Source organism: Phasianus colchicus, chromosome 5 (assembly GCF_987193195.1).
Source record: "Phasianus colchicus chromosome 5, bPhaCol1.hap1.1, whole genome shotgun sequence".
Classification (NCBI taxonomy): Eukaryota; Metazoa; Chordata; class Aves; order Galliformes; family Phasianidae; genus Phasianus; species Phasianus colchicus.
The window spans coordinates 12,916,780-12,943,762 of NC_143440.1; the positions used below are offsets into that span (position 1 = coordinate 12,916,780).

At 38.2% G+C, this 26,983-nt stretch overlaps 1 protein-coding gene across 2 annotated transcripts in view; it reads right to left on the reverse strand.

The window, feature by feature from the left end:
• Positions 1–26,983, reverse strand: part of ABCC8 (ATP binding cassette subfamily C member 8) — a 68,017-nt gene that overhangs the window by 34,851 nt on the left and 6,183 nt on the right. For both annotated transcript variants that reach the window (XM_031613885.2, XM_090140526.1), the window contains exons 4-14: positions 24,967–25,133; positions 22,805–23,047; positions 21,804–21,992; positions 15,259–15,423; positions 13,406–13,561; positions 10,853–10,987; positions 8,416–8,578; positions 6,756–6,796; positions 6,308–6,453; positions 1,959–2,061; positions 1,639–1,749 (exon numbers count right to left, since the gene is read on the reverse strand). In XM_031613885.2, coding sequence (XP_031469745.1) covers positions 1,639–1,749; positions 1,959–2,061; positions 6,308–6,453; positions 6,756–6,796; positions 8,416–8,578; positions 10,853–10,987; positions 13,406–13,561; positions 15,259–15,423; positions 21,804–21,992; positions 22,805–23,047; positions 24,967–25,133 — 1,619 coding nt within the window. The remainder of the gene's footprint in view (positions 1–1,638; positions 1,750–1,958; positions 2,062–6,307; positions 6,454–6,755; positions 6,797–8,415; positions 8,579–10,852; positions 10,988–13,405; positions 13,562–15,258; positions 15,424–21,803; positions 21,993–22,804; positions 23,048–24,966; positions 25,134–26,983) is intronic.

Below are 26,983 nucleotides of genomic sequence, written 5' to 3' on the forward strand. Positions count from 1 at the left end.
GGACTGTAGCTGGAGATTTCCACCTGATACTGTGAAAAACAGGAAAGAGGAGTCAGTTTTACAGCTCTATACTTCTACAGGATTCCCTTCTCTAACTTTTCAGAAGCACTGAAGCTCTCAGAGCTTCCAGCAACGTAAGGTACAACATTTTTGATTCAAGAAAAGAGTGAAATGGGACACTTCTACCCTACCCTCAAATTTTATTTCCACTGGAGAGAAAGCCTTGATGGCTGTATCATCCCAGGAAACAACCTGAAAAATGAGCAAAAGAAAATACAGTGCTCCTCCCTCTAGATTAACAAAAACAGGCAGAGAGTACTCTCTCAAAAAAATGCCTTTCTTGAGCAATGAGCTGCAGAAGGCACTTGCTGCAGAAGTTCCCTGACCCCAGTGCAGCCTGTGACAACGATGACAGCAGATGGAGCCAAAGATTATGGATGGTCCTCACCTTCCATACAAGATCTTAAAATTGCTCCTCATAGAGCCTACTGCTCTGTCCTACTCCTTTTTCATCAGTCCAGGCTGATCTGATTTAATTATCCTCTCTCCCCACCCCCCGTGTTCCTGCACTAAAGCAGGATGTCAAGACGACAGCCTCCAGAAAACCCTGAAAGCACTGAACAATTATTATACTTAGTCCCACTAAACCAAAATTACTCATTCTCTTGTGACAGAAATGCAAATGTAATAGCCAACTTCTTAAATGAACAGTATCAACACTGTAACAACCATCAGGAATTTTCTTAATTCTGGTAATTTCTATAGCTGATCAAGAGCATCAGTTTCCAACTGGTATGAGCAATTTTAATTTGCCTACAGTGAGAAATTCTTGTAATGAAAAGAGGACGTTAAATCACAGAATCACAGAATCACAGAATGGCCAGGGATGGAAGGGACCTCAAGGATCATTAAGCTCCAACTCCTCTGCCACATGCAGGGCCACCAACCTTTCATTTAATGCTAGACCAGGCTGCCCAGGGCCCCATCCAACCTGGCCTTGAACACTTCCAGGGACGGGGCATCCACAACCTCTCTGGGCAGCCTGTTCCAGCACCTCACCACTCTCTCTGTAAAGAATTTCCCCCTGATGTGCAACCTAAATCTCCCCTCCCTCAACTTAAAACTGTTTCCCCTTATCCTGCAGTTATCTACCCTTTCAAAGAGCTGATTCCCCTCTTGTTTGTAGGCTCCCTTTAGGTATTGAAATGCTGCAATGAGGTCACCCTGCAGCCTTCTTTTCTCCAGGCTGAACAAGCCCAGCTCCTTCAGCCTGTCCTCACAGGGGTGGTGCTACAGTCCCCTGATCATCTTCGTGGCCTTCCTCTGGACCCTCTCCAACAGCTCCCTGTCTTTTTTGTACTGGGGGCTCCACACTTGGACGCAGATATCACAAACAGAAATTTGCTGCGTGAAATTCAGAAGGATATGCACAATTAATCACAATATAAAGGTCAGTAGGCAATGGTTAAAATCAAAAGGCATAAAAAAGAAAGGTGGAGGTTAATCTTTGGTACGAGTACAAGCATCTGACAGCTTCAGATCAAAGACTGAATCTTGAATTTGAAGCTCTTACTGGAATACAAAAGCAACTATTCATGTGCTGTAGTAACAGTGTTATTACAGTGACCTTCATATCACCTTTACACAAAAATCATCCGGTTCTGTGATGTTAATTGGCCTTCTTGTGTGAGAGGTGTAATTGTTCCAGTCCTCCCTGGCAGGCCTCTTGCGGTTAACCACTTTGAGTGGCTGTGGAAAAACAGAAAGGCAGAAATAACACTAATTGTTGGCAGCACCAGCAAAATGTATAGGTAGCATGTTGCTACCTATACTTTAGAGAGTGCTGAAACAAGTTTTTATAATTGCAGTAATAACCAGTAGGAGATAGAAAAGAAAAAATTTACTCTGGGTAAAAGTCACTCTAGTCATTTCACCTGCAATTAAACATTATTACTCACCACTGCCTGATATTTGCTCTGAGCATCTGCACTTCTTAGCTCTGGACATTTATCATGTTCTTCAATCTCATCACTTGACAGGAATTCACTCAGTTTCTGCACACTTAAAGGAAAAACAGAATTACAGCTTGAACTCTGGTTCAATATAGCACTTTTGTTCACTGCAACGAGCATCCCTTCTAGTACTTCAATCATTGTCTGTTGTGTGGTTTGTTTTCATTTTGTTACAGGCCTATGAAAACATTCAGTGAGACATTACTGCACCAAAGCTGCGAAAATGTGCTTGACTGTTTTATAAGAGCTATTACTTTCTAGTGGTTTCTGCAGAGGCTTCTCAGGCCTTTCAATTTCCTCAGAGCGGTTACGCAAGATTTTTTCAGGTAATTGTTGTGATGGAGACTAGCCCCACCAGTAGCTGGTTTTGAAGCCATGAACTGATGTAGAATTTGTCATTTGTATTACTGAAGCATTGCACAGTCAGCTCTTCCAAAAAAACACTAGGAATCATGAAATCTGCATAGCATGAGGTAATACGAAAAAGGAGAAGAGCGTTCAGTAGGTGAGATCAAGAGTAACACACAAACTTTTCCCAAGCAGTTTAACATTTAATTATCTAAGAGACGGTGTCTCTTATTATGACATTTAACAGATCATGACATCATTTTAATCTCTTTGCCCGAATCTGTAAATATGCCTAACCTTCTTATAGAACAAGAAAATTAATTTCTAAACCTACACAGATTGAACTCTGAACTTAATGGTAAAGGGGCTGGAAATAAATTAATGATCAGTATCCAAACTTGTAAGATACAAGAAGGCCTTAAATTCTTAAAAATACATCTACAGAGAACAACTGAAATAACTGATTTTAATATTTCCCCTTAGACTAATTGTACTGTAGTACAATGAGATGCACTGACCTGTTGGTATGCAAATCTAATACATTTATATATATACAAAAATATAGATATAAAATCAGCATTTATTTTGCATTCCTCCACTGGGGATTCTTTCTTCATAAGGAAGAAAGTTTCTTCTGAGAGCCTCATGAGATACACCAAAACAGTGCTTGGACAAAGGCTTTAGGAGATCACCTAAGTCTGACTCCCTGTACAGACAGCATGTGTCCTGCAAGCAGAGATCATGCCCAGCTGGGAAGTGCCCAGTGATGAAGTTGTTCTATAGGTTTTCTATCAACCTGCTCACTTGGATAACTGCAGCTATCTGAGGACTGAGAGATACAGTGGGTAGATTTGGGTACAACAGGTATTACAACCTCAGAGATTTAAGCGAGGAAGAGGAACTAATTGGGATGGGACAAAAGGAATAAGAAGTAATTCAGGCCTGATGCTAGACCACAGTTTCTTAATGTAAATTACCTCAAAGGAGGAGATGATAAGCCTGTCTCTAGATATTCACACAGGGCTAGGAATGGCCCTGCCTCTTTCTTTCAATGAACTAGATGTTAAACAGAACACTTTACATGTCCTTAAATGGACCAAAATGATGGTCTAGCCACCATCTACATGGAACTGGGACTCAGCAGCAGGTGAACTCTTTACAGGCACACATTAACATTTGAGTAATTGCTCTGAAATTGAAAAGAGCAGACACAAAAGACCTCTGCTTATCTTCTTGGTGACAAAGAAGGGAGGAAGAAAAAACAGAAAACATATCCTTGCATCATGCACCCAAACAAGACCATGTCTTTATTAAGCTATTTGATAGTTTTGTTGGTGCCCCCTGCTCATTGGTTTCATATCAAGTTTGGTGTACTCTAGACACCAAGATTTTTCTCTACAAGCAACCTGCCTAATGTTCTTCTTAAATCTGGTATTGCTACTTCTAAGACAATAATTGACATACAGTGACAAACAGCTCTGAGCAAATCTTTTGTTAGAGGCATCAACTCATACTTCAGAGTATCTCACCACTGTACACTCATAAAGAATAAAAATAAAGAAATTATGCTCTCTGCAGAGCTCCAACTGATACAGCAATTTCACCAGAATTCCAATATCTCCACTGGGAATCTTATTTTTAAGCTCCACACTAGAGATATTGATTAAAACACAGTTATTTGCACAGCTGACTGAAAAAAGCAGTTTCATATTAAACTCAGTAAGATATAATGCCACTCTTGCTACTTGACCTTTTCTGATAAAAAACTCTACACCATTTCCTTGGTCCTTGAAGACTTCACATGTAAAAAATAAACAAATTGGCTGTTTAAAATTTAAAGACTTCACAGCAGTTCCCTCTCTCACCCAGGAGCAAATACCTCAGCCCCCTCAGTTGGGAATTTTGCAGTATCCTTATGTGGAACGTAAACTTTAAATCTCTTCTACCACTGCAGTGAATCACACTGTTCTTCCGAGTGTCAACAACAATCCACGATGATGTTTTGCAATTAGGCCACTATCTTTTTATCACGTGACACAAGTGCAAGTTCATTTGTGGAGATTCTTGTCTTTAAGAGCATCTGGCATTAAAGATTCTAGCCAATATTAACAAAGCAGTTGGACTGTGAAGTGCCCAAGATTCAAAGCCAGTAACACATTCTTAATATCACTTCACAGGCTTTTTCCACTTCTGGATCATCTTCTCAGCCAATTCCTTTCTGCCACTGCAGGACAAACTGTCTTGTACACTTGCTAAACACAATTAGAATATCTGAGCCTAATGAAAGCTAAGTAATAGCTTTGTGAAGTTAATTACCCTTATCTGATCTTATTGATCAGCTGCTCATTAGCAGCAAGGTGTAACAGCAAGGCACAGTTACAGCAAGTAAACATTACTTGTGCTCACTTAGTACAGACACATCTTTCTAGCATCTGTTTTATCAAGATATTTAAGTAAGCATGTATTTGTATGGGCTGAAAATATCTGGCATTTGCTTCCAAGGAGCTGCACTGATTGCTGGGGAATGCAGAAGTCACATCCAGAGCAGCACCAGTAGCACTAGTGAGCAATGAACTCTGCAGCACTAAGTAAACCACTAAGATAAGGACAGCCAGGAAAACAGGCTTCCTGTCTACTTTGTTGCACAATTTTAACTGGGGACTCCTGCCTGCGCTGTAAAGGGCAGGGCAATAGCCTGCCAACAAAAAGATAACTGAAGAATCATTCATGAATTTGGCTAGCGGTTGATACTTGCTGACACTAATCATTTTAGCACTGATTTGTGGCATTACCAGGCACAGAACTCAATGACAAAAAATATATATATCCTTCCACAAATCAAAATAAATGACCATTACCAGCATGAGTTCCTAGATACTTAGCTGGCTGCACTCTTAGCATGACAATTTGCCACAGCTCAAGGGGCTACCACTGTGCCTGCAAAACATTTAATGCCAGCTGCTGATGCTCTCAGATTTCACACTTGTTAAGGGAGTGGAGACAGCTGTGACTTCGCACAGTCAGGGAATTTTTAAACATTGAGGGCAATCTCACCTTCCTGCTGTAGTTTCCTTTCCACCTCCAAAGTGGCACAAAGACAATTAAGCTAGGGCTGGTATCCAGTATCTGTCCAATACTTCAGGCAAGATTTTAGACAGCTATATTTGAGATCACAAAGGAGTGTATTAAAGTAAGAAGCCCAAACTGTCCTCCACTGAATACAATAAGTATTAGGAGTTGGGTTTTTGTTGTCGTTGTTTCAAACACAAAGCTGCTGATAATCAAAGAGAAACTAATGAACATGTTTCACTGAGAAAAAGACTCAAGTACTGGTTATTATTTCGGGTGTTGAATGCTAAAGCTAATGCATTCATAAGAGAGTTAAAATTCATCCAGTCTAGACTAGACATTCTGTCATTTGCTTACTCCCACACCTAATATTGCCATTTTTCTGTCCACAGTGTTAAGGTTTGGTTTTGTTTGCTTGTTTTAAGCCCAGCTCTCTAGTAACAGGCCACCAACACGCAGAGGTGGCAGGAGAGCAAAGCCTAAACGACACACGCTGAAATACACGCTCTCCTGTGATCATCTTCTACACGCTTCATGTAGGAGGAATCAATGGGGTGGTTGACCAAACCATACTCTCAGTAAGTTTTCACCTCCTTTCTTGTGACCACCTGTATGTCACATGTGGTACCAACACAGCTCAGCCCATTTTATACAATAAATTAGTAATGGCAGACCACAAAACATTGCTTGTGACAATTGTACCAGTGAAGAATTTGGCCTGCACGCCACAGCCAAGGGCATTATGCAAGGCATAAGGTAAGGAAGCAACTCAGAGTGATCACTGATAAATAATCACAGCGTTATTTCTAAAATTACAATTGCAAAATGAGCTGTAGTCCAAGAAGTGGGAGCAAAGGTATTCATTTTACAGTTCTTACCTTACTAATGCTTTGACAGTGGATCTAACCACACTGGAGAGCAGGAACAATGGAGACACGAGAATGTGAAACAGGGAGATGGAGGCAAATGCCACAGATGGAGAGAAGTCAGCCTTTTTTGTCAGATGAGCATGGACCACAAATGTCTACAAAGATATAGACATTATCATCAGTATTTAGTCATAAAGAAGGAAAAAGCACAAAGACTTCAAATTCCACAAGCATTCTGTTTACTATCTCTTATTTAAGAACCATTATTTATATCCTCTTAACAGTTTGGAGGAGTGCTACATACTCCTTGTTGCCTCTGGACACAAATGTAAAGTGAACATCTTCCATTCTTTCCCAGTGGAAATGGTTTGCATCTTTTCCTTCTTCCTCATCTCTACGTCACTGATACTTGGAAATGTGGCTGTAATTAACATTTCTTAGAGAAGTCTATACTTACTATAAGCACAGCTGCAATTGGTATTGCTGCATTCATAAAGACTGTGAAGGAAAACATGTAGAAATGTTTAGACAATTTCCATTCAGACAAGGTAAATGTTAAAACACTACTAGCTGCTTTATAATGATATTTTCCATGTTTGAAATAGGAAAAATACACAATTATCCACACACAGAATTCTTCTAAATACCTTTAGTTTATTTCTCCAGTTACCACAAAACTAATCTCTTCAGTTACACAGAACCCAGCAGCGCAATCTAGATGAGATGAGCAATCTATTGATTTTAAAGTGCACTCAGCTCACATACAGTTCAGACATGGGACACCTGCAAGAAGACCGAGCTGGTTATGAGGTCTGGCAAGCAGCCTGAGTGCTTCACAATGCAAGGAAGGGAGATCCAGGAGAGGCTGTGCAGGTCATGCCACTTGGGCTGCCATGAAGGCTGGCTACTTCAGATGGGAACCTGCACAAGACCTCATGTTTCCATACAAATGCTACGGAAAGTTGAACGAGGTAGATTATGCCATTTGGTTAGGCATAATGATACTGGTTTTGTCAGGCTTCCCACTTTGATTATGAATATCCTCAGGAGATTGACAGACGTTCTAATAGCATCCAAGCATGGTAGAGCTTTGATTTCAGATGGGCCTTGAGTTACTAAAATGTAAACAATGAACTTGTTATCCCCCATCCTGTAACAGCGTTTGTCTCAGTGCCCTGGATTCTCTTACTGTAACTACTCATACGTCATAGCATTTACAGTTTATTTAACAGATGAAGGGGGAGAAGCAAGCATATAACATTTGTGTACAGGAGTCTTTTTTTAGACGGGGCAGGAATATGGGTTAGCAATGTAGTAATAACCATCCATTCATGTTTTATGTTGAAATGCAAACTATCCTACAAGCACAGAGAGCTCCCCTCTGGGGATACAGAGAGAAAATCTGGTCTTGTATGTCAGTGAAAATCTCAACAATATCAGCAGAGTTCAATGAGACCAAGATCTTGTCCTCTTACTCACATGATCACTTGGCAGAGAAGTCAGACAACTGTGCCTCTTTTGGGCAAACGTAAGCAAATGATACTAACTAGACTAGAAGTTATTTTCCCAAGTAATTGTTTCTCCTTTATTAGTCTAGAAGGTATTAGTACAGGTAACTTGTAGCCTTTGAATACTTCCTGCTGAAGTTTCCAATTCATTAATATCTCACAGATTATATGAATAACATTCTTCAGTATGACTTGACTGCCTGTTCGAGCTTCAATGCAAAAGCATTTTCTATCACACGATACACTGGATTGTGCAGGAGGGAAAAAAAAAGATAAATATCAACAAAGGCTTCTATCTGAATGTTATATTATAGGAAAGAATAGTACTGGCTTGAACTAGCCTCTGAAATGCTTCTCCCTTAAAAGCTTTTCTTCAGAAAAGCTAATGCTATGAAGCTTTGATTTGACTTTCTATTTTAGGCTTATTTCCTGTACGGGCAAAATACTACTTAAAGAAGTGGAACATCTGACTAAATAGAAAGTGAGGAGTGTGGGATCAGAGCCTAAAGCAACCAAAATGATCTCAACAGAGAAACGATAAACTCATTAACAGCTAATAATGCAGTTGTCCTTTAGCTGAATAGTGGATAAAGAATGAAAAAGACTTACTAGATATAGAGGTATAAAGGGCAAAAGACTTGAGGCTAGTCATTTCTTTTTGTCTGGTTTCCTCCACACTGCTGTGAAAGATGTGTTCCCAAGCATAGAGTTTAAGGAGCTTAATGCCTCGAAGCATCTCATTTGTCTTCTTCAGTCTCTCATTGGAGTATTCCTGCAACATTGGCATACGCATTTATCTCAAGAGCATAATTAAAGCACCTGGCCCTTAAACATAAGGACCACAAAAATTGTATGCAGCCTCTTGTAATCAGTCAAGCATTCTCTACTATTTGCTATATCTATGGACACACTCTGTTTATTTGGATGTTCTGCTGTTCTTTGCAAAGGTGAGATTCCTACAGTGAATCTCACCTTGCAAAGGTGAGGGCTTGAATGAAAAGTCAATTGGCTTGTACTCCTAGCTCACATTCCTTGTTCTGAAAATTTTACTCTTCTGAAAGCTTTCTGATCACTTGCACCCTCTCATGACTTCATCTGCCAAGCACATTGGCTGGATTTTCTACAGGCACTCTGAATATGTACAGAGGAGATGAGAACAAGCAGACAAGCTACAACTGGGCATGCTGCACTGCCAAATCAACATGAAGTGGAAACAATGGTGCCAGGCTTCAAAGCAGCCAGGCTGCATTAGCAAGAAGCTGTGTTTCTGTAGGCAAACTTGACTCTGAGCAGAGCTGCTTGGCTTTGGTGCTACACTGAACTGTAGTTACTCTGCTTCCAGTTTTCAGGCAGGCTCAATGATCTTTGTGCTGCACTTCACTGCACAGTACAGACAATCCAATCACAGCATACTCTTCTCCCATCTGCAGGAACTTCTAGGCAATGCTGATTCTCTGCTTGGATGATACAGGGATGAATGCTGTCTACATTACTAGAAAGGTATACACAGTTGATGCATTACTTTCCTCACAGGAAGGCGCACAAGTTTCTCATTATGCATGATTTGTTTCAGAAGAGATTCCAACAACCACATCCTTCTGTCCAGCATCATTACAGGTTCATAAGGCTTCCTTGGCATTGCAACAGTCGTCAAACATGGGGAAAATGTTCAGAACAAGATGGACAAGACAACTTTCTCAGCAGTGATGCAAGCAATTCAGGCAAGATAGGAACCAAGACACAACTCATAACTAAGCAGATCTCAAAGCTCCCCAGCTGAGGAACATGCTGTGGGAGATAGGCCTCAAGAGTTAAATAAGTTACATCCATAGATTTCCACATCCATTTCATCCTGAGGTTGAATATGGCTTTCCTACTTTCTTGGACAGATTGTCCTGCATGATTTATTTATTTGGACATCATCTGGCTGCACAAGGACATTTCAGTCAATGATCACTGATCACTTATATTTGCAAGGCAGAAAGATCTTAATTCTTTTCCTGTTAAGGAAAGACACACTGGCTGAAAAATACAAGCCTAAAGACAAAATGCATCTTAACTGCTTGTCATTTTTTCATATGCTTGCATTTCATATTCTTGAACACTGCACAGTGTTTGAGAATCAGCTTTTGGTGAATTTCACACCATCAGCTTTGTAACTCTAAACACAGGCCAATGCATAAAGACCAGAGGTGATATTACAGAATGGTTTGGGTTGGAAGTGACCTCAAGGATCATCAAGTTCCAACTCTCTTGCTGCAGGCAGAGTTGTCAGCCACTAGATCAAGTACTAGATTGGGTTGCCCAGAGCCCTACCCAACATGGCCTTAAACACCTCCAGGGACAGGGCATCCAGTCTCTCTCAGCAACCCATTCCAGCACCTCACCACTCTCAGTGAAAAGCTTTCCCCTGACATCTAATCTAAATCTCCCTTCTTTTAGTTTAAAACTATTTCCCCTTGTTTTATCACTATCTACCCATGTAAAAAGTTAACTTCCCTGTTGCTTATGAACTTGCTTTAAACACTGGAAGACTGCAACGAGGTCTCCTCACAGCCTTGTCCTCTCTAGGGTGAACAAGCCCAGTTCGTTTAATCTGTCTTCACAGGAGAGGTGCTACAGCCCTTTCAACCATCTTTGTGGACTTCTCTCTCCCCCAGAGTTCCACATCTTTCCTGTGTTGGGGGCCCCAGACCTGGATCCAGTACTTCAGATGTGGTCTCACAAGGGCAGAGTAGAGGTTGACAGTCACCTCCCTCGCCCTGCTGGCCAGTCCTCTTCTGATGGAGCCTGGGATACCATTGGCCTTCCAGGCTACTAGCATGCACTGCTGGCTCGTTCAGTTTTTCATCAACCAGGACACCCCCAAGTCCTTCTCAGCAGGGCTACTCTCAAGGAGTTCTTCTCCCAGTTTATATACATATATGGGATTACCTTGACCCAAATGTAAAACCTGTTGAATCTCATTAGGTTCACAAGGGCCCACTTTTCAACTTCATCAAGATGATCAAGGTAGTTTAAGTTTGAACACTGTGAGGACACTTACCAACGTGCTTCTCTGGGCCTGCGAGAGTTTTGTTGCTACAAAATACTGAACAGGTGCAAGTACTATGATAACTGCTGCTCCAATTAAGGCACTGATTCCTAGAAGGTAGTAGAGGAGAAGAACTCCTACAATTATCTATTGGGAGAAAAGAAAGTGAGTGAAAGACTTGGGTTGACTTCATTTGGGGTACTTCCACAAAAATCAATCACTGGATAAACAGGCAGCACACTCAAGCCACCAGCAATGCAGCCAGTCCTACCCCCAAACATCCTACATTCTGCATCACCGTCACGGTTTGATCAGTCAAAATATTCTATCAAAGGATCAAATATGCCTAGAGTAGTCCTCCCCAGTTTGTGGATTCTGTGACGATAATCACACACTGCAAAACAATTAGAAAACTCCAGGTAGCTGCATACTTTAACTTTTCATGGACCCTCCATGATGAATAGTAGAAAAAGATGTACAGATTTGTATAGCCTTTATAACAACTTCCACAGCTACTTAAAATATTTTTTATTTAAAAACACGAACATTAAGATATTTAAATAAAAGTTATTCTAAAATGCTTCTAAGTAAAACATCAAGCTATTTCCCTTCACATTTACTACTAAATATTCTCAATTGACCAGATGACACAGCATCTTTCTTTGACATTTAAGCCTTTTTACACCTAGGGAAGAATCTGCCTTTTCCAATATGATTGGAACCCACTAATCTACAACACATGAGAATTCTACAGAGAAGGAATAATTCTTTGCTTACAATACCATTAAAATGCAACTGATATATTTTAAATGTTAACTGCCTTCAGTGCTTATGACATTATTGCTGAGGAGAACCCAAAAAAGTAACATCATAGTCGTATTAGTCAGAATCCCCAATTCAGATAAACAAAGTGTTAAAAAAGGTTAAGGAAAAAAGGTTGTCCTTGGATAAACAAGGATTTGGAAAGCAAGCCAGAGTCTTGTTCTCTGGAAAGAGATGCACAAGCTGCTCACAATAATTACCACTATTCTAATGTCCGACTCCTGAATGATCTAAAGCACTGTCACTCTATTATATAAAATATGGTAATAGCTAATAAATTAGTCAGATCACAAGACACAGCAATAGAAATTTAATTGAATACATCATTACCTTTAATTAAAAATAATAATTTGGAAAATTCCATAAAGCATTATCTATGACTCCTACAATATTTGCATACTCATATAACCCACGTGGAAACACAATTTTCCATCATTCCAGAGTTCAGCAGCCATAAGCCCGTCATTTCCCATATATATTCATGTCAAATGGGTGCTTCCATGAAGAAAAACAGTGTACATACTTCACTCACTTCCGTATCAACACTTCAAGTGAACAACAATTCAAGGCACACAGAGAAAAAATAAGCTTTTCTTAGCCATCTTTTGATGCCTATCTGCAGATGAATTAAATGCAAATGTTAAAATGAGTCACGGTGTGAGCAAGTAATCTGCTTCCAAGTGTAGTTAGGGATTTCATGAGGGTATGAAACCAACAAACACATGCAAGGATCTGCATAGGATAGTCCTGGAAGAGCTCCCCTCCAGAAAACATGAATTGTCTTTAGAGATATTAATTCCCAACTGATTCTCCAGAGGCAGACAACTAAGCACCCAAATTACAAGAAAGCATTGAATAGCATACGGTGAATAGACACTCAAAAATACATAGTCTACACGGAAGAGTGACTTCTTGATTTACTGCTACCCCATCACTAGTTGACTGTGAACGTCACTGTAGGACATGGGACACACTAGTTCTAGAAACAGAAGCTCAGCTTCTCACAAACAAGGAGAAAGCTGCTCTAGCTACTGGATCCAGAGGGAGTTGTTAGCTTGATTTATTCTTCTCTAACGTGGCCATTGAAAGGGTCAATCTTTGCAATAAAATTTATACGTTTTCAATAGATTAAACATGACCCCAGTTCAATTTTCTCTTTCATACTAAAAAGGCCTTCCCCTAGGACTATATATTTATCATGTATGGAACAAAAATATATTCTCAATAGAAGTACATGGATAGAAGTACCTGAAAAGTACTGAAATATGTAAATGTTAATGCAAGTGCCTCTAGATTTGTCAGACACACACTACGAGGCTAAGAATAAGCAGTAAGTGGTAACATCTGAACTGCCAGAGGACAGCATCTATCAGCTGGGAAGACTCTCATCAGTAATTCTGAGAAGGTAACAATCATATTTTTTTAACAGTTGTGTCATGAAACGCTTTGCTTACCTTTCATCAAAACCCCAAAGCTCTTATCTGCCAGAGATATACACCATGAACTCGGTGATACGTCTGATTACTTTTAAAAATCAAAGAAATCCATGGTCCAGTGATTGTAGCAGTCAAGATCCTAATAAAATCTTACATACCTACAGTCCTCTCACAGATATGGATTATGGTATCCATAACATCTATAGATATTAATAGCTTGAAGACTTTTTTCAAGCTTCAATTTCAAATTCAAAAGCAAACAATCATTACAAATCGATGAACATTAATAACCAAAATACATGCTTACCTGTACTGGCATAGCCCAAAGGTTAGGGCAGAGGAAAAAGAACCACATCAACTGGTTTGTGTCTATGGCAACCAAATTACAGATCTGGCCTGCAGTCATCTCCCCCATAGACATGTTAGAAGTTGAAAGCTGCATAATTTTATTGTATATTTTTGTCTGGAAGATAGATGAAATATTGTTAGCATACAGAAATAAAATAAGATTTCTAATTCAAATTAAAACACAGGCACCACTCAGCATGTCAAGGAACCAAAATCCTCAGGAACTTGAATGTAAACAGGTTAAGTTTTGCCTTTTGTGTTATGATTAAAAATTTTAAGCTAGTATCCTAATGCTTGCCCACAGGAAGCACAGTGAACAATTAGGTACATAACTGTTGTCTAAATACTCTCTTTTTGCACCCCTGGGGATCACTGAGAGAATGAAACTATATTCCTGATTTAGAGCTGAGAATATTCTTATATTTTGGCTAGAAAGCCTAGTCCCATAGCAAACATTAATTCACAGGCAAATAATGTAACAGGTCTGATTCTATACTGAATGAGTTACCTTAGTATAGAACCAGGCACTATGTATAAACAAACAAACAAAAAGAACCTCATTACACAATAATGAAAGGGCACTTTTACCAGCAGCAGCTAAAAGGCTGCACAATCATGCTTTACAGTCATGAAATTTTACTGATAGATGGCATGTTGACTCAGAAAATGTCTTCTGATCAAGTGCCAACTATCCATCATGAAGCATGAAGTCATACTGGGCATGTGGAACAGGTGTAGATCCATACAGGGGAACAAAGAGACAAAAGCTCTAAAGAAACTAAAAAATTATAGAAAAAAGAATTCATCATTAAATACTGGCTGGGAGAGCACCATTAACGTTAATTATGCTGCTTCAAATGATGCCTAAAAATTTTCCAGCCTGAATGGTATAACTGTTGGCATTATTTGAGCTTCTTTGTAATATCTGAGTGCATAGAATGAAGATTTTCTTAAACAACATTGGTGGGAATTTAACATTATTTTCTTGCAATTCCCCTTTTATTATTTTCTAGTTGCTGCAGTCTGCATATTTTTCAGTCAGTTATACTGCCTCTGCTTGATATGTTTTGTGCCTTGCATGCTTTAAGTTAAGTTTTTATTTCTTCATGTATTTTCTACCACACTCTAGTAAGAGAAAACCAATAGATGTAATCCAGAAGTCTGGCAGCTGACAACTGCTTCCAAGTGCACGATCAGAAGAGGATTAAATAATTATGCTGCTACTGAAAACATCCACCTACATCAAGACTCTCTGAGGGTCTATGAAGTTCAGTGGATAAACACTGTAACTTATAGGGTTGGTTTTCAAGATGTCAAAGGACAGATATCAGCCAGTGCAATTGGAAGTATCATGCTGTAATATAACTCCTAATTCTCCCACTTACTCGTCTTTCAGGCACAGATTTTTGTATACTATATACAACTTTGATTTGCTGTTCACAGTTACTCCATTTTACAAGACCTCCATTTTACTGATCTGAAGTTCAGTAATTACAGACTTTACAGCACCTAGTAGTTTGATGGCATGACCCATGCTACTCCAGGCATTGTAAATACAATCTATCTTTATGTCCAAAGTATATTTATATGCACACAAATATAATAAATGGATATGAAAAATATCATACAGAATAAAAGTAGAATCTCAGTTGAAATTAAAGCAATCTTTAACAGCAATGGCTACATTCAATTTATTTCTTATTACAGAATTCTTTCAGTTGCCTTAACTGACCTGAACTTCTACATATATAATATATATTTGCAAATATATAAGTGATTGCATGAAAACAAGCTAAATGATATATTGGCTACCTGTATTGCACCTCTCAAGTTGATTCCCGTTTCAATAGCAACATAGTATGATGCTTGGAGAAATGTCCTTTGCAACAGTAGGGCAAAAAACAAGAGTACAGCCAAAACATATGCATTGGACAGGAATTCTTGAGATGAAATGAAGAAAACACCAAGAATTTTAGTCTAAAAAAAAAAAAAAAAAAGTAAAAAAATTAGAAATCAGGTGCAATTGTAATTTACTCATCAGTTTTGCATAATTAACAAGCAGATAACCATAGTTTATTACTTCAAAAGTACTTACAACCTGACCTGAAACCTCACCATTTAACAGTTCAAGGAGACAGTCATACAATTTGCCAGCTCAGTAAGTTCTATTTAAATGCAAAGTGACATTCATAGGATTTCTGATATCCTTCCAAAATTCTAGGATGTTTTGAGTAACTCAGTATCATCATTTGCTAAAGAAATGCAATGCCCACTGTCAGAAAGGACTAGTTAACACCCTTCAGAAAAACTTGCCACCCTACTTTGACATCTAAGGTTACCAAACGCCACACTGACCTTCTCCACTTGCTGTAAAACACATCCTTCCAACTCCTGGAAACACGCACGTTATCTCAGTTTGTGGTATTTAACAAGTTTGTTCAGCACTAACTTATTTATTTTCTTTGTGGTCACTATCTCCTAGGATGTTTGTGAGGTCACTGGAGTGCATTTTGAATCATGTCTACAATTCACTGGGAAAACAGTGCATTTATTTGACACGTTCAGTACCAGAACTAGTGCAGAGTCTGCCTCATTTTGAGAATCCCTTGAAACTAGAATGACTCTTCCTTCCTCTTCCTCCTCTTGGTTCCTTCAAAACATTGATTGTTGGCTTACACTGCCATTAAAGGAAAAAGAAGGAAGCTGCCTTCTTCTATTTCCTCCCAGCAGGCTTCCTCATCATTTTCATTTCTGCTGTACTCCTCACTGAGCACATTTCTAGTCTAGATGGTTTATATGCTGTTAAAGCTTTTAAGACTGCTCTAACACTTCATAAACCACATTTCATAAACACTCATTGACTATTACATCTGATTTGTGTCTTGCAGTTAACTCTTTATAAAAATCCCACCTGAGAAATTAACAGAGAGGCTAAACCTAGTTTTAAAGTTGTGGTTTTGCAAGATGATGTCGAACCAGCTGAAAGAGGAGTGCACATCTCTCTACCTTTAATTGCACCAAGGCTGCTCCAAGCTGCGTGCTTCTGTAGCTTACTGTGTGCTACTCTGGGATCTTATCAGATCTCTCGTTGAGCCAATTCAAATCACTAACAAGAAAAGCAGCACAGGAAAAATAACCTGCTAGCTTCCTTTTTATTTTATGGGTCAAGTCAGACCACAGAATGGGCTGATGGGTACCAGAATTAAATCAAAGGGGGGAAAAGAGAGCAGGGTCAACAAGAAATATGAAAGGAGGGGTGAGGCCTTAGAGCTATGGCAACCCAACAAGCCACTTCATTTGCCAGAAGAAGCAGAGTTTTAGGGTACTTTTTCCATCTCTTTCTATTCCATCTTACAACAGCCATTATGGTCCCTGCCATTACTGTTATAAGCACACTATCTATCCCCTGACACCACTATGGTAATTTATAGTCTTAAAAACAAAGAAAACTACATTTGCCTTTGCAATAAGAAACCAGTAAATGAACAAAATAGCTTTTGCAAAGATCCTTTGTATTACTCTGTGAGTCATATAAGAACACACCCAGCACATGCTGGTCACTATGCAGCACAGATGTGACTAGATTTTTCTGCTCACCCTCTTTACCTGGTTATGTTTTATTTGTTACAAGCTACTAAGATTCTAAACAAGGCTTGGACACAAAGCTAGTAATTATGATTCAATTTCCGTAAGTCATTGTTGACTCAAATGATCCTTATTCATGTGAGGAGGCTTCTTCATGGCCACATCCTTTTAAGCAAGTGTACAGTACAATACCTTACAACAGCATGGAAAATTTCCTTGAGCGTTATTTGAAAACATCAAATTCCATACTTTGAAAACAGGAAATAAATTCAATAATTTATTTCCAGATCAGCCAGGTGCTTTGTCTTCAACCAGTTTTGAATGTACTCAAACACTTCTGCAATCTGTGGGAACACTGAACTAAAAATAAGGCATCAGCACTCAGAAAAGCCTTCCAAAAAAGTATTCAAACACATGGAATCTTCCAATTAAAAAAAAACACAGGCAATTGCTGGATGTGCTTTTTTCCTTCAATTTGTGTCAGATGTAAAACTTTCTGAACAATTACAGTACATGCCAATAACTATGTTCAGATAGAAACATTTAATTATGGATTTATTTCTTAGTGACTTAAATAGATTTTAAGTCATAAATGACTGTCAGTTCCAAAGTAATTCAAATAGCAGCATTATATACTACAAAAGGTCTGTGGTGCAGTAAGGGTAACTCTTCCAGATTACTTATAGCCTTGCAAGCCTTTCAAGTCAGGTTAACTTGCCTTTGACTCCTGCAAGATGAAACTGTGAACATAAGTTTTTCATGCTGTAATTTAAAAAAGTAAGACAACCTAGGACTTAACATTTAGCTGGAAACTTTAGAAAATGTACCACACCTGGAAAATTTTAAGTGCAACTAAGTCTTCTCCTATGTTATCTGTAAAGCCTTAACAGTGGAAAAGAGAAATTGATAAACTGGCCAAGTCCACGGTCAATTACATGCTTCCAATTTATTTTCACACTTTTTAATATCTATGCTCCTAAGCATAAGGCACATGTAAGGTGGACAAACTGTATAGTACTTAAGTGTCCTAGTTCAAGAGCCACCTGTTGTTTCCTGTGCACTGCATACATTCTCAAAGTAGAATATAACTGCATGAGTCATCAGTTTGGGTGAAGAAAGAAAAAAAGACACATTTGGGATAAACCCAGCAGCATTTACATTTGTTATGTAAATGTGTGACATCTCCTTTGGCATATATTAACTTGTAACTGTGACAGTATTTCCTCTGAGCTACCCTTTCACAGATCAGCTATAATTTTAGCAATTCTTCTCCATAATTTCTTTTTAATCAAAGGCAGGCTCATCCAGGGTGAAAGTCATATTCAACATAACAACATACATGTTTGCAATTACGACTGTCAAAGACATCCCTTTCTCTTTGCTGTCATGTTAGTGTTATCACAGCCACAAAGGTTGCAGATTACAGTGTATTATACCAAAGGCAGTGACAAAGGCAGTACAATTTTAATGCTGACCTACATATACTGCTAATTACTGCAGCTAATACTAATTTTTTTTTTCTTTTTTTTTTTACATGAATACATTTTGTCAAATCATACTTTCCTGGCAAAGAGATTTTGACTTAGTGTTGATTCACATTAAAACATTAGATAATAGGTAAGCAGGGAGGAAAAGGCAAATTAAAGTTCCCATTTTTTTTATTCCAGTACACAAGTTGAAAGAAAAGGAGAATGTACACATACACATAAACACACATATATATGTATATAAACATCACACATAGAGACATCTTTCACCAAGATATGCACAGTCTCACCTGCATCATCAGGCTGTGATGGTTTACAATCACTGAGCACCTTTGTGACTAAACTACAATAATTGTCTAAGCATACTCACAAGCCTCTGGGAAGTGTAAGGAAATAACAACTACTGAACTTTTTGAATGTATGGCAAATAACATTGAGAAACTGATAAAACTAACTAGGTGTTTTGTTCTAAAAAAAATGGTTCTGGAGACATTCAGTATCCCACCTTCCTGATAACTTCAGATAATATAATTTGTGAAGTACTAGCAGTACTAGAGGAAGGCCGAGCAAAAGGCCACTGTTCCAAATATTTACAGTCCCTTGACTAAAATAGTCTTAAATGTCAATACTGGGCCTTTTCTTACACTGAGTCCTATGCCTTCTTTTTAAATAATGATTCTGTAGGTTTAATGTATCATTTCAATTTATTACGTCAACAAGTATTCCCAACAGTAGAAATACCAATCCTAATGCTGCAAAACAGAAGACACTACCAGCAAAACATAAAGGTTATTGTTCTGACAGTCTCTTCTTTGGTGTGAAGTGCTTAACACTCCGACCAATTCATGTCACGAGAACGTTCCAGGGGTGGCCATAAATATTAATACTGGAGTTATAAATAAACACAAAGAATGTGACAGAATTTAAGATGCTGTCGTGTCTAACTGTAGCACAAATTAAAGCAGTGACACCCATGTGACCTCAGAGCTCCAGCTCTGTGGCAGTTTTCATTTGTCACAAAAGGACCTGAAAGACAGAGCAAATGTATCTTAAGATTTATCTCTCTGCCTTCAGTTTCAAAGACAGAACCTCTGTTTGAAAGATACAAGTTTGCTACAACATCTCCCCAGTCTACACTATTTCAAGTGAAGAAAAGTTAGGTTAAGTGATGGCTAAGTAGATGCTCCCCATTGCACTCACATCTTACTTTGCTTGTCTGATTCTGTCCAACTGTATGGAAATTCTGTCCAAATCCATCAAATGCAGCAGCACATCACATACAAGCAATTATTCCCAGTAGCTTTACTTTCATAACACGGTGTTTTAAAAGGTTTATTTCCTACAGCTATGAAGCTCTCAGGAGTAAATAATTTAAAAGGCATGGTTCTCATTTCTGATTCTTTACAAGTGAAGATATAACATCCTTAGCTGTAGAGCAGGTGTAGATTTTCCGGACTAGATTCAGCTGACTAGGAATGTACATATATATATATATATATATATGTATATATATATATGTAAGAGATTTCCCTGAACACACCAGTCTATTTACAAACAGTTCAAATAGAAAACCCTAGTACATCTTAAAAAGGTAGTTCATCTAATTCAGAGAAAGCAGTTTTCAGTTAGAAAAGTCATTAGGCCCTTAACAGAAAAACAACATTATAAATCAGGCTGAAACAGAAGAAAAAGGCCTTGGTGGAGCCTTTTAATCAAAGGTAAAATGAACTGTTAATAGTCACTCTTGGACTATCACCATCAGTGAACACTGCTGCTATGTAATCCCCCAGTGGTATACATTACAACCACTAGGCAACCACTTAGCCAGACATGGTGAAAATATCAAAGCTGGATGACACTCCACTAGGAGCCTATCTATCAGACTTGAGCATTTTAACAGGGGAGTACTAGCTGGCATCTCAGTAGGAAAATTAAACAGGATAACCTGTAGATATTTGGTATAATTTCAGCTGAGACATTTAAGTGTTCCAAACAAATTATCAAGAAGCACCTTAAAAGCTTTGCCACAACATACCCTCTATAGCCTTAGTTTTTTTAATTTCCTGCTTTGACTGGTTTTCACTGAATCTATTTGGTATATAAAACTCTCCAAATATTAGAACAAAGATTGCAACATGTATAAATAATTCATTTCTGCTTGATGCTTTTTTTTTCTTTCTGAAAAGCATTCAATTTATTTCAATATTTACAATGGACCTAATCCAAAGCCTACTTGAATGAATGAGTATATTTCCAGCAGTGTCAATAGACTTCAGAAATCAATCTTTTAACAAACAATAAAGGAACTGGAAAAAAAAAAAGAAAAAAGAAAAAAAGTGTTATTTCTCATAAAAATGAGGACTGAGTAACCCTACCTTATGAAAAAACACTTCCTGATTTTTATTATTTTTTTTTAATATATAAATCAAGAAGTTTCCTCTTGGGGATCATTCAATTAAGTAGCATCTTTAAAAACTTTGCTTCAGTGTTTCTTTCAAAACAAATACCTCCAGAGCCATTAGCAGAGATTCTTTCTCACAGCTCTACTATTCGGTATTTTATCATGATGTTAAAGGCACACTTTAATACTCCTAGACATCTCTTAATTTTGGAAATGAAAAGCCATTTGGAAATAAAAACATCCTTTTGCCTTTCCAAAAGCACTTAATCACATACTCAGTTCAATCTCTGTAACAACTGTACCAAAAATACTGACAGTATTAGCAAGATTCTGAGTATTTCACCATTATCTTGAATGAGATTATCTTCCCAAAGCTTGATGAGATGTGTAGGTAACACATTCATGTTCACCATCCAAGTATAAATGTAAGTAGCCATTACATACATACTAGCACTTCTAGCATTCAGAAATACATTACAGTCACCCTCTTCACTAGGAATCAATAATATACAATTTTAGCACTACTTTTTTAATTCCTGTTCTTATGACATTTTTACAGTGTGGTGGTTTCACACATAGACAGCTGATCTCCACCACACTGCTCTCATTCTCCCCCCTCAAAAGAACAGAAGAGAAAATACCATGAAAAAAAGATTCATGGATTGAGATAAGAAGCATTTTAACACAAGGGGAAAAAAAAAAAAAAAAAAGGAAAAGCTGTGTGGAAGTAAAATGAGAGAACTATTACACTTGCCAGCACTGCTCAGGAAAAATCACTGGTACAATATGAATGCTGTTCTAGCTACAACTGCAAAGCACAGCATTACGTGGGCTACTGTGGGGAAAGTTAACCCCGTCCCAGCCAGATCCAGTACAGACAGTACCTGTGGGCGGATGGTGTTATTTCCTTTTCCAACATTGTGAACAATCCCAGAGATGCAGAGGGGACCAGCGAAACCAAGCAAGTCAGCCAGAATACGGAATGTGCTACTGAGAAGTAAGGGTCTCCCAAAAGCACAGCAGAGAGCACGCCAAATTGACCCAGATCCCTGTGGAGAAGATGGTCTTTTGTTCTGTTCAGAAAATGAAAAGAAAATCTGGGATTATATAATTGTATTAATGTACAATACATTATTTTCCCTCTGCTTTAATTCACTGACAAACAGCTGCAATTGAACTAGAACAGCACAGAAATCACAATTACTCTTTCTACAAAGTCTGAACTTTTACTCTTCTCCACTTCACAAAAAAGAAGCTATTATTTCTTTCCAGGTATCTTTAACAGGTATCAAGTAACTGATGTTTGTGTCTTGCCAGAAGAGTAGTGAAAAAAGAGAGGGAACTGACAGGTTTTGTTTTCCTGTGAACACAGAGAATGAAAAGCTTACACTCCTCTAGATAGGTTGCAAAAGATATTTCTGAATATACTTGGTTACCAACAGGGAGCCAAGCAGAATCTGAGCTAAGGTAGTTTTGGCCCTGAACTCTCTTATGGACAAACCATAGCTCAAACATCATCATAGAACAGTACTATGAGACCTCATTAATCTTGATTCTGTTATTGAATGGCTTCAAGGTTTTATTAGGAATAATGCTAATGGTGTTTTAGAGAGAACAGTCGGTAATTACTTTCTGCATTGTAATAGAGGCCATATGGATTTTACATGCATTTAACTAATAATGTGTTTGATCTGCATACTTATTTAGAGAAATTTTGTTATTTGTACAAGCTATAACTCAGTGACATTTCTGTATAGAGAAACCTGTATTAATGGATACCTCATTAGTACAACTGTTCACACAGTCTTGTATCAGTCGTAGTATAAAAAGGAATGAAAAATGTAGACAGTGAGAAAGTTGACTGACAATTCTATGCTTTGCATACCTTCTGTGCTTCAAAAGCCTCATTAAGACGAATGTAATTAGTCAGAGCTCTCATGGCAATGGGAAGCTTGCCTATGGTTTTCAAGTCTATTGGCTTTTTATGGGCAGTCTTGATGAACGTGTTCATCCACCAATACGTTCCTTTGGATAACAGGTTCACAAATGGCTGTAGGAATCGAACACCAAGGTCCTGGAGATCCTCAGGAGGTTTAACTTCTTTAGGAGTTTTGAAGAAAACATATCTCTGAAATTCAAAAAAAATCCCCCAAAAGAATCACACTCATATAGAAAATACAAATCAGCAAGGAATATATAAGAGATAAGGACACAGTGAATCAAAGGCTTACATTCTCAAAAGTACTCACGGAATTCAGGCATTCAAATTCAAATAATATAGCAATCCAGGTACCTCCGGTACCATGGGAATATTAGAGGCATCTAGCCCAGAAATACATTACCCTAAACATTCAGCATCATTTTCTTTAAGAGGCATAAACTTGTATACTTGAAGGAAAACAGAACAGTGCAGTAGTGGTTCATCATCTACATCACAGTGCCTCACCTTTAGCTAGCTCAAAACACACAGTGACCTGAGCTGTCCTGAGCCCAGAAAACCACTGTACCACAGTGCATATGGCACTAATAAATGCTTTCATTGGCTTAAATGCTGAAAGAGCAAAGGAAAACTCCTAAGAATAAGGGAAAATTCCTAATTATTTCCTATTGTCAAGATAAAACTTTTTCAGATGTTGCTGTTTTTTTTTTCAAAAATGAAACATCTCTTAAAAATACACCTCTTTCTTAGAAGTTCTCAGTTACACGTTTTACTCCACTTCTACTATATTTGTATGTAAATTACACCAGTATTAGTAGGATTTCTGGATATGCTTCACTGGTATATTTTGTCCAGCCATAGCTGGAGAAATAATTCATGCATCCTAAGGCTGGAGCACCTCTCCTACGAAGATGGGCTGAAGGAACTGAGCTTGTCCAGCCTGGAAAAGTGAAGACTGCACGGAGACCTCATTGTAGCCTTCCAATATTTAACAGGAGTTTATAAACATAAGGGAGATCAGCTTTTTACAAGGGTAGATAGTGATGGGGAAATGGTTTTAAACTAAAGGAGAGGAAATTTAAGTTGGATGTCAGGGAAGTTGGTTGGGAGAGTCGTGAGGTGCTGGCACAGGCTGCCCAGAGGAATCGTGGATGCCTTCATGCCTGAAAGTGCACCCAGCAGTGGCTGACTCTCCATTCAACTCAATCCTTTCCCTCAGCAGCTGCAACAATAAGTCTGTCTATCCAAACTCTGGCACAGACAAAACAGGCAAAAAATCCATGCTGCTGACATGACATGGTTTATGAACCAGTGACATCCCTTAATAATTAAATCCAAATAAAAAGAAAATAAAAAAAGATGACAGTAGACACTGACCATTTTTATTTCTCCTTGTGGCTTATAATTCCACAATGACCAATTCTCATTTAAAATGCAGTTTTATTACATGAAGAAAATATATGTGTATATGACACATACATAAATCTCATGTTGCTTATAGTATTACTGGAAATAAAACATATATTAGTGTGAATGAAGCAGCAAGAGCATTTACATGGAAGAAGTTCTTTCCCTCCTGAGACTAAGTTTAATTTGCACATACAGTTAGGTGAGAGACAGCTGAAGGCAACAGCTTTGGCAATTATCTACCCAGCAGGTTCCAAAACCACCTCTTTTCTGGATTCTGATTGGATTATGACTGGAGACACAAAGAAATGTACATACCTGGGAGGCTATATAGCAATTTTATTTGCCCCAATAAATCAGCTACTGAAATTATCTCCTGCAAAATGAAAGATGTTAACTGGGCGTCTAATACTACCTCTTAGAGCAATTATTTTCACCCAATCTTTTCTTGTTTCAGAAATATTTGTTTCTGATGACTGAAATTGTGAATTTGTAATATACACTTAAAAAGCTGAAATTTATCTACAGTTGATTCTGGCATTTTTAAGCTATGACCAAATAAAATTGGGTTCCTGTTTAGCTCTCAAATATATTTGTATTTATCACTGGATTTTCTCTCTCTCAGTTAGAAATGTGTTTCATACTAAGCACCTGGCAACATGGGAAAAAAAAGGACAGGAGGCTTGCAACACTCAACTTACCCTCACTCTGATTACATTTATTTCTACAGCCAGTAGCATTCCATATAGGACAACCAGCAGTCCTGTGAGGCAAAATCGAAGCTGAGAAAATCCAACCCCATTATCACAGAACTTTACAAATTTGATGGTTTTAGTTATGAAAGCTAAAGTCCAGTAGAACAACAAAGCTGTAGGGAAGGAAAAAAAAAAAATAATCAGCTCCATAATTGTGAAAATACACAAAGGCAGGACTTAGTAAATACTCATTCAAAGAGAATGCAACAATGTATAAAACCAGAGTGGACTTCCTCATGTCAAAACAGAATCGTTGTTCAATTTTGCAGACACAAAAATATTAAGATAATGTTTGATCCAAATTCCTTTCCCATTATATCTGGTGATCCTTGGAAAGCTTTACAAAGTGAAATCTTACGAAGGAAATTTCTATCTATTCTAAGAATGCAGCCACACTATGAGTTCAAGGGAAGAAGCTCCTTCAAAGAGAAGGTGGCTATAAATGATGCTTTTCAAACTGTGCTAATGCTGCAAGGCTGCTACAAATTTGGTTTGAAGGAAAATTGACCTCATTAACCCTGCAAATCTCTGGAATGTATGTAGGAACATAAAAGTATTTTCTCCAAACTGCTGCTGCTCTTCATCTTTACTGCACAAAGCAAATTCCATTTATGTAATTCATAACAGATACACATTCAACAAGGATGTTCAGACCTTCATAAAATATAATTTTAACTTTTCAGAGTTTCTCATAGAATGGCTAAGGATGGAAGGGACCTTAAAGATCACCAAGTTCCAAGCCTCCTGCCATGAGCAGGAACATTGCTAGATCAATCTTCCCAAAGGTCCATCCAACCTGGCCTTGAACCTCCAGGGATGGGACACCAATAATTCTCTAGGCAGTCTGTTCCAGTGATTCATCACTCTCAGAATTTCTTACTAACATCTAATCTAAATCTACCCTCTTTGAGTCTAAAAAAAACCACCTAGACTTATCACTGCACTCCCTGATAACGAGTTTTCTCCACCTTTCCTGTAGGAGCTTTTTGGGTACAGGAAGGCTGCTAAAAGCTCCCTGGAGCCTTCACTTCCCCAGTTCTCTCAGCCCATCTTCACATGCTCTGAGCATCTTCATGGTCCTTCCCTGGACCTGCTCTAAGAGCTCCATGTCATTCTTACGCTGAGGGCCCCAGAGCTGAACACAGTACTCTAGGTTCTAGAGTTCTCCTGAACTTCTTGTCTAGAAGTGTTCGTGCTACTGCCAATTACAGACAAGTGTAATCCCTGCTGTAAGCCCTGGTGATTTTAGAAATGCATTCCATGTTATTTACTACACAGTAAACCAGTTGCTGATCCCAACTCTAAAGGAAACAATTTATAGGGTTATGATATTTTACACGATTTTTGGTTTTTTTGGCTGCTACATTGTGCCATGGCACAACAGCTAGGATGTGCTCTAAATGACAAGAAAGACATGTATTTGCTTTCTCAGTGTCTTGTTGCAACACTAGAGAAAGTGCTCTAAGGCATCAGTGCTGTAAAATCCAGCTTACAAATGTGGAGAGCCATCAGGAACTTGATGATGCGAGGAAATTAACAATGATGCTAAGGTACAAGATATTTAAACTAGAAAACTAGATTACTGTCAAGAATAGGGAGGCAGTCCTATAATTATGATTGGTAAAACAGAAAGAAGAACAGAAATCTTTATTGAATTAAAAGAAAAATCATGTGTTCTCATACTACTACCTCATTCAGCATAATAAGTGCTGTTATTTAATAATTTTCCCCAAATGTTGTATTTCTGGAGTCAGCAAAACAAATATTAGCTCCAAAAACAGTGCAATCATATGCTACCATTCAAATACATACTTTGAATGTCAAGAAAGCTAGCAGATTTTCTGTATGAGAATTATTTTAAAATGTGTCCTGCTAAACTGTACAACTGTTTTGCATCTATTCTGCAACACTAAGCAAGAAGTCCCCAAATCAGCATTATTACGAGAGCCACATGTTGTCAGTG